This window comes from Gastrolobium bilobum, unplaced genomic scaffold (genome assembly GCF_033153095.1).
Source record: "Gastrolobium bilobum isolate Gb01-03AN ecotype WA unplaced genomic scaffold, APGP_CSIRO_Gbil_v1 utg17648, whole genome shotgun sequence".
Classification (NCBI taxonomy): Eukaryota; Viridiplantae; Streptophyta; class Magnoliopsida; order Fabales; family Fabaceae; genus Gastrolobium; species Gastrolobium bilobum.
This window is the reverse complement of record NW_026898409.1, coordinates 474,888-483,793: the sequence shown is the minus strand read 5'-3', so window position 1 is coordinate 483,793 and position 8,906 is coordinate 474,888. Positions and strand designations below refer to the sequence as shown.

The following is an 8,906-nucleotide window of genomic DNA, read 5'->3' as shown; positions in this document are numbered from 1 at the left end:
GAATTTTTTTGTAGGATCGCAAAAAGTGCTGAAAGATATAAATAGTAGGCCTGCAATGTTATAAAGAATTTAAAGTTAGCTGACTCTTAAGAAACATGAAGATAAAATGAGAGTAATAAAAAATTGAGGATGTTAAGGTGGATATGTGATCATATAACTGATATAAGGGTGAATAAGATAAGAAATTGAGATATTTGATGAAGAAAGAGGTGTGTGTTATTTTAAAGGATGTAAAGTCATGTCATTTTAAGTCAGAGAAATAGATAAATCACGGGAGAGAGAGTGGTAAAAATAAAATAAAGGTGTTGATCTCACCTCTTTGTGAAAGTGAAATGACACAAGTTGAAGACAAATACTTTTTCTATTGATGAAATATAGAAATAATATTGGTAGCTGAAAAAACAAGAGAACATAAATTAAACTGGTTTGGAAATATTAGTTGAAGACCCTTAAAATGCTAATTAATGTTTGTTAGCAAAAGCATAACACTAACACAAAGAGAGGAAAAAGTGAGCCGAAGCTTACTTAAGAAAAAGCAGTGAATCAAAACTTAATGGAATTAAAAATAGATTAATTGAATGTCTCAGTACAAAGTGGAGAAAAAACAAACTATTAATATTATGGAGGGGTAGATCCATTTTTTTTATGTATTATTGATAACTATTTTTAATCATTTTTACTATATTTATTATTTTCATCTCTAATTTACTTCTTCCTTCTTATTGTTATTGTATTTTTAATTATTATTTTTATTATTATTATATATTTTTTTAAGATTTTCTTTTTTTCAATTTAGATTCATCAACTTCAGACTCCAAATAACTTGAAATAGATATATTGACGGTGTTGATGTTGATGAAAATAGCACAAGGTTAAGACATATTTACAAATGATTTAATGTTTCTGTTCTTACTGTAGACAAAATTTATCTACTACATTCAAATTAAAATGAGTGAGTTCTACTAATCGTTTTTCTCTTTTGTTTTTACCATAGAATTCATTCATCTTTTTATGAGTATGGCATAAAATATATTTTTGCAATAAATACATAAACATTTTCTCATTTAAAAATTCTGAATATACTGCAATGTCACCAACCAACATTTTCATTTATTATGTTGTAAGAAATTTCATTATATTCATTTCAAAATGGAAGAATACCAATCAAAATATACCACGTCTTGAATTAACTCTCTTAAAAGATTAAATTATTAAGTAAAGGTATATAATTAATTTTTAGAAAATTATTTTTTTATATAATTGTTTTCTCATGTGAGGCATCAAAATTCGTACTTTCTTTTTTTCTTTTAACAAATAGGACCCTATTACTTGTTGTGTCTACGACACGAGAAATAATGTCTGATCTGATGTGAAAAAAGAGAATTCCTATAATTTTAACATATTATCGGAAAAAGTCCAAGGTTTTGAAGAAAGTAATAATAAAATGAGCGATGCAGTGCTCATTGCTGATCGAATAGCTAGTGATCTTAAAAGTCATCAGACTCACTCTGCACGAAGTATAAAAACAAGATATCTATTTCATTTCCTCCTCAAAGAAGTGTCCTGAATTCTCTCTAATAAACAATGTCTGAAGCTTCAAAAAGGTTATGATTTCTTCAACTTTCATCATCTGCATGTCCTTCTCTTTCCATGACAGCTTTTGATCAAAGTGCAAAATCTAAAGTGTTTAAACCCACTGTGTTTGACTTTGAAATGCTTGCTTTCTAGGTATGCAGTTGTCACAGGAGCAAACAAAGGGCTAGGATTTGGAATATGCAAGCAATTGGCTTCTAATGGGATCAATGTGGTGCTAACAGCAAGAGATGACAAGAGGGGTCTTGAAGCTGTTGAGAAACTCAAAGAGCTTGGTCTACCTGGCCATGTTGTTTTTCATCAACTTGATGTCACTGATCCTGCAAGTATAGTATCACTTGAAGATTTCATCAGGACCCAATATGGAAAACTTGATATCCTGGTTAGAAAATTCTCTTGGTTTTTGCTTTTTTGTGTTTCTATTCTTATCATGAACATTTGTAAGGGTAGATGGAATAACATAAATAATACCAACTTTTCTTTTTTTCTTATTATGATGCATTCCTGATTCTTCAAGTAGCCTTCATTTTGTGCTTCTTCTTTGGAATAACATCCACAATTTTTTCCAGTTCTGAACTATGGTTTCTAGTTCATCTTGAATGACCGGAAACATTTGATTAAACTTGGAACTATGTCTAGGTAAACAATGCTGGAATTTTTGGAGCAAATATAGACGAGGAGGCTCTGGCTGCTGCAGGTGTTGTGGTATGAATTTATTTTTTCCCTTTCATGTTTTTAACCCAAAAGCTGAGGCAGTTTTATTTTAAATTAGTTTGAGAATAATTTCTTGCCCATGAATTTATGTTAATGAGTAAAGTTTCACATAGATTAAGAATGAGCACTGTATAAGTGGAAGTATCCGTGAACCTAATGCATTAAGGTTTTGGGTTGATTGTGGTGTCTAAGTCAAATTAACGTTGTTGCTTACTTAGCTCATGGATCGTGGTCTCTCCTCCCATTAGCTCTGTCTATCAGCCTAACAAGTGGTATAATAGCCTTATGATGCTATATCCTAGAGCTTTTCATCTCTAATGATATTTAGAATCTGAAATTAGTTTCCCAATCCTACCTATGCTGCCCAGTTTTGTTACACTGGCCATTGATCTTCTCTCCTTCACTAAAAGGGGGTAAAAGAAAATACAGATTTGTGTGTGGAGCCTTAAAAGATTTCCCAAGTGAACAGAGAACTGTTTATGCATCTAGAACCCGACTTAATTGTTTTATCCATATTAGTTTCATATATTTTTTGGAAAAATTGCCATTAAAAACTCTCAGTTTATAATGGATAAACATTTGAGTATTTTATGTGTTCTTTCTTTAAATAGGAGTTAATTTTAGGTGTTGTGAAGGACGTATTGTAAAGAGCATTGGTTTTGGTTGTATTGGAAGATACTTGCATATAATATATACTAAGTAAACAGAGTGTTAAGTTTCATCTCATTGAATGCAGGAAATAGGTGATTGGAGTAAATTCATGACTTTAACTGATGAATCTGTAGCAGCAGGATTTAGAGCAAACTACTATGGTGCCAAAGACATTTGTGAAGCACTTATTCCCCTTCTAAAGTTTTCAGACTCACCAAGGATTGTTAATGTTTCATCCGAACTCGGGAATTTGGAGGTTTGTGATCCTAGAATAAACTTGTGTTTCTTTGTCTAGAATGTCAATCAGGAAGCCAGTTTTTGTTGAACTTGGAGCAGTGTGTTTGATACTATAAAGACCAAAGGACAAACCCCAATGCATCCCGACTTTTTTAGAGTAGAGATGAGCGTTGATTGTGCACAACTTTATCCTTGTATTTTTTTGCAAAGAGGCTATTCCAGACTCGAAATCATAACTTCTAGTCATAAAGGAGCAACCTAGGAGCAACCTAACAGCTTCTCGTAACTCAGCCTCAATTTGTTTGTTACTATTTTAAAAAAGAAATGGCAATTTGGTCAGATATAGTTACAGCCTTAGCTAGCATTTGCAACAGAGTTATGACATGGACTGAATCCATGTGTTCAATACTATAAACAATTTATAGAAAAAGATTATATAGTAAATAGCCTTAGGTTACATTTGTAAGATGCTCATTATATGAAGGTCACGTGGCAATAACACTAACCTTTGTGCCAATGTTCCCCTTCATACTAAAACAATTTATAGGGAAAAAAAAATTCTCTTTTTTTTTCCCCTATAAATTGGTCAGCTGGTGAACAGGTGAAGTATGTCAATCCAACTAACCTAAAATTTATATGGTTTCTTTAATCATTGTAATAAGTTAGTTGTTAGGAGATTGGGCATAACGTTTGTTACTCATATTGATGCAGTTAATATCAAATGGATGGGCTAAAGGAGTCCTAAGTGATGTTGAAAGCCTTACAGAGGAAAAATTGGATGAGGTTTTGAATCAGTTCCTAGAAGATTTTAAAGAGGGTTTAGTAGAAACCAAAGGCTGGCCTACTTTTGCACCTGGATATTCAGTCTCAAAAGCTGCTTTGAATGCCTACACAAGGACTCTTGCCAAGAAATACCCAACTTTTTACATCAATGCTGTTACCCCTGGTTTTGTGAAGACAGATTTAAACTACAATATTGGCATTTTGAGTGTTGAGGAAGGTGCTGAAAGTGTTGTAAGGTTGGCTTTGCTACCTAATGGCGGTCCCTCTGGCCTCTTTTTCGAACGAAGTGAAGTGGCACCATTTTGATCAAAAGTCATATTTGTATTAGCAAAGTTATAAGAGCACCAGATAACATTCCTATATATCTACAGACTTAATGTGTGTTTGTATTAATTATATTTGTAAACTTTATTATGATTGAAAACTTTTATTTTGAAAGGTGCTGAACAATGTTATTTGAGTAGTATTAATAAAAATACTTGGGCATGAGTTGTCTCAATTGCAAATAAATTTATAGTATCTGTTTTCACTTGTTTATTAGTAAAATATTAAATATAACATAAAATTATGAGGTTATTGATGCCAATATACAAACGGGTTTTGTTCACTGGCAAAGCAACAAAAATATGCTTTTGTGGCCCTTATTGGAATTTAGGTGGGGGATTGTTGTAGGGAAATTGGGTGCAGTAACTGTTTTGCATATGTTTCTGTTATTTTTTGTTTTTGAGTAAATATAAATATGTTTCTAGGTGTGGATGAGACTTTAGTGGCTGCTTCTTAGTATCTCAATAGGTTATAGTGGTTGCTTCAATATTCTTATAAGGGATAGGATCTGTTTAAATTTTTTTTTTTTGCAAATTACACTAAGTACAATTTGTCGCATACTGCATGATTAAAGTATGACCGGTCATACTTAGTGTAGTTTGTAAGAGTTTGTAAACAAAAAAATTTGTAAATATAACCTGCCCCTTTTTATAATATTTAAATTTTTTAAGTAATTCACATCACTCTCGATTTACAATTAGCCATGAACAAGTTGTGAAGCAAATATTAATAGATTTAGTGAAAGACCTACTTGATCAAATTCATTATGCTGGTGCCTATACGTAGACTTCATTGTTACACCGTATGAAAACAAACTACGGAAAGATAATTTGTTACACGTTCAAAATACAACTAATACTATCATTCAGAAATACGAAATTCAAAATTGCGTCTATCTCCAAGCAAACAGATTGATCTTGGCTGGGCATTTTGAACTTAGTAGTGTCATTTTCATAAAATTTTACCGGAATAATTTCTTGGTCAAACATATTACCTATATAATGCATAACGACGCGGTACTGTGAGAATCACTTTAGGACGTGACACTTTAGCAACCGCGTCCTTTGCATTTGTTCTTGACCACTGGAACGTGATACCCTGGCAATCACGTCCTATTCCCAAGACCACTGGAACGTGATACCCTGGCAATCACATCTTATTCCCAAGACGCGGTACACTCTCAGCCACATGTCAGTGGGTCCCATCCCAAAAAGAATTCAACAAGAAGCGGTAGTGTATAAGCCGCGTTCCAGGTTACAAGTCAAGTCAAAGCCAAACAGATATATATATTTCACCTAAAATTTAGGCATATTGATATATTCATTGTAAAAGAGTACATAAAATCTAATAAATCCAATAGTACCCAATCTTATACCCCTGTTTCGTGTTTGGTCTTCTTTCCTTATTTTCAATATGTGAAAGAAACAATTTAATCCAAAAATTTTAATGATTTATATTAAGGTAAACAAAAAAAAAATAGAATCTATGCAAAATTCATACTTCAAGCCCAAAGGGCTTTTGTATGAGTGAGTGTGTAAGTGAATAATATAAACTATTATAAAGACCTTCATCCAACACCTTAAAATTATTATAATTTTATTGTTAGTAAATTTCTAAATTAATTATTCTCTGGTTTAAGAGTTAGTCTTCTAACCAGTAAAGAATAAATTGCTAGCAACTATAAAAACCATTTTGTACGAAAATGACTTGTTGCTTTTATTGGATTTTTTGAACTCTTTTACCGTGAATATATCAATATGTCTAAATTTTAGGTGAAATATATATATCTGCTTGACTCCGACTTGACTTGTAACCTGGAACGCGACTTATACACTATCGCTTCCCGTTGAATTCTTTTTGGGATGGGACCCACTGACATGTGGCTGAGAGGGTACCGCATCTTGGGAATAGGACGTGATTGCCAGGGTATCACGTTCCAGGTCTTGGGAATAGGACGTGATTGCCAGGGTATCACGTTCCAGTGGTCAGGAACAAATGCAAATGACGCGGTTGTTAAAGTGTCACGTCCTAAAGTGATTCTCGCAGTACCGCATCGTTATGCATTATATAGGTAATATGTTTGACCAAGAAATTATTCTGATAAAACCTTATGAAAATGACACTACTAAGATCAAAAAGCCTCTTGGCCGCTAATACTCTCCAAGCAAACAAGAAATGGAATTGACCCTTCCCTGGGCCCCGGAAACAATGATTTTTTATTGAAGTTCTCACCGTTTGTATTACATTTCAGATAATCAATAGTTTAGAACAATCTGTTAAACTTTTAATTTTACGCCACTCACCAATATTGAAGCGCTCAAGCCTTTTTTATAAATCTAATAAGTAGGCTCTTGTTCAACCTTTTTCTAAATAAATGTGATATCAGCTTCCAAGTTTTATATTGTACAAATTAAGCTTGACTCCTTTCCACACTCATAAAATTTATGAAATTCTAATGTGAGTTTGGTCCTCCACATCAATATCGATATGACATATCCATATCATAGTTAGTATATACAGATCTTGTATGTAATATTTTTATTTTTATTTTCGTATGTCTATCATAATTATTTCTTGGAAGTGAGTCAGCTCCGAATATTCTCACAAACTTCAATTCTTTGAGTTGGCTATAGATTAATATTGTTAAATAGTCACCAAATATTAAACAGGGTTCACGATATGGAGCAAGTTCATTTTATAATTTCACCAAGAGATGTTCTATCTTATCCAACTTAAAATTAGGGTCAAAGTATCATAAACACGTCATATGTTCATAATAAACTTTTGTTTTTTCAACTTAGTAAGACAGTCACGAAGATATATAAATAAAGAGTCCTGATACTTACAATTATAGGTATTTCAAAGTTTACAGTTGCAATATTATGTTTAATTTTTTTTCTTCTATTTTGTTTGGTGCTTCCCCACCATCCCTTAATTTCTATTAGATAATTTTACTCTCTTTTTTATGAAAAAGAGGTTGAATGTCTAAAGTAACTTCCCACAAGTAGGGTTATAGATAGGTTAAGTACGAGCGGTCTGGAGCCTAACATGGCCTAATTTATCTAGTAAAATAAAATAGACTTATAAAAAATATTTATAAAATATATCATTGACTTTCTTTTATAAAGCTTGATCAATAAATTTATATGTGAGTTTATATTATATTATTTATTTTGAATAAATTTATTATTTAAATAATTCTAAATAATAAAATATTATTATTTTAATTATTTTTTTATTATTAAATACCTAATAGGCTAAAATAGGTTAACAGACATAAGCAAGGCTTTTTGATTCTAAAATATTGGATAGGTTACAACCTATAATTTAAACAAGTCAAAGTCTAAGCTGGTATCAACGTAGTCAAAATCGAGTTTCTACGCAGAAACAGAAAGGGTGGTAGAAACGTAAATCGTAGAAACAAGACGAAATGCAAAAATTTTACTACTTAAAGCCAAGATACAAAATTATATATATACATGTAAATTTTTTTTTCAAATAAGTCACTACTCAAAATTTAATAAATAACTTCATATTTAAAAGATAGAAGTCATATAACTATATAAAATATAAGTCCAAAAATATTAAAAGAGAAAATTGAATTTAAAAAAAAAAAGGAAAACTTCAAAAAAAAAAGCCTTATAACTTTCCTTATAATCATTTATCCCCTCCCCAAAATTTTGAATCATTTACCCCCTGACTTAAAGTTTTTTTATCATTTACCCTGCTAAGTAAGGGGGGTAAGTGATAAAGAAACTTTAAATCAAGGGGTTAAGTGATAAAAAAACCAAATAAGGGTGTAAATGATTCAAAAAATTTGTTAAGGGAGAGGGGGGGTAAGTGATGATTAAGAAAACTCATAGGGTGTTTTTTGAAGTTTTCCCTAAAGAGAATGGAAAATAGGTTTTAAAAAAAAAACAAAAAAATTGAGTTTAAGTAAAAACAGTAAAAAAAATGTAAAAACTTACGTTTCTACGTAGTGTTTTTACCCGTTTCTACTAAGGATTGTTTTTACTTATGTTTTAACACATTTTTGCACTGCGTTTCTACCCTTTCTACGATTTTGGACTAATTTTTTATAACAATGGCTAGGATAGTCCATTTTTACCCCTATCCAGAGCATATTGTTACTACTCCACGAGTCTGAACTCCTTTACTAAAAATAGGAAAAAAAATGATATTTAAGTAACAATAACTATATTAAAGGGTTGGTAAAATGGAAAAAATAAATTATATTACTTTTTCCAAATTTAATAATGGATATATTGAGTTTTCAGTACTATGAGAATTAATACCGAAGATATTTTCCTCTACCCACATGTAAGTTTGTTGATTTTAAGAATAAGTTGGTGTTTGGATCATAGTTTGTAAATTATGATTGTAAATTATAGTTTGTAAATTATGATTTATGAATCAAAGAAGGTGAGCACAGTTGAATAAGAGTTTTGGTTCATATATCATAAGAGTGTGAGTTCAAACCCCACTAATCGATATTGACTTTGTTGGTGAGTGATATGTAATTTCTCTGAGAAATTTTCAAGAGAGATTAAACCCTGGTGGGATACCAATGTTTAACTTTAACCCTTTTTTTACTTTAAGTCAAA

At 31.4% G+C, this 8,906-nt stretch overlaps 1 protein-coding gene across 3 annotated transcripts; it reads left to right on the top strand.

The window, feature by feature from the left end:
- The first annotated feature begins 1,567 nt into the window (after window positions 1–1,567).
- On the top strand, window positions 1,568–4,284 carry LOC133315910 ((+)-neomenthol dehydrogenase-like). 3 transcript variants are annotated; one of them, XM_061517594.1, is made up of 5 exons: window positions 1,568–1,604; window positions 1,729–1,975; window positions 2,233–2,292; window positions 3,044–3,214; window positions 3,907–4,284. In XM_061517594.1, the coding sequence occupies exons 1-5, from the start codon at window positions 1,585–1,587 to the stop codon at window positions 4,282–4,284; spliced, it is 876 nt and encodes a 291-aa protein (XP_061373578.1). In that variant the 5' UTR covers window positions 1,568–1,584. The 3 variants fall into 3 exon arrangements, with proteins under 3 accessions (XP_061373578.1, XP_061373577.1, XP_061373576.1); XM_061517593.1 differs by having other exon boundaries at window positions 2,233–2,295; XM_061517592.1 differs by having other exon boundaries at window positions 2,233–2,298.
- Window positions 4,285–8,906: the final 4,622 nt, after the last annotated feature.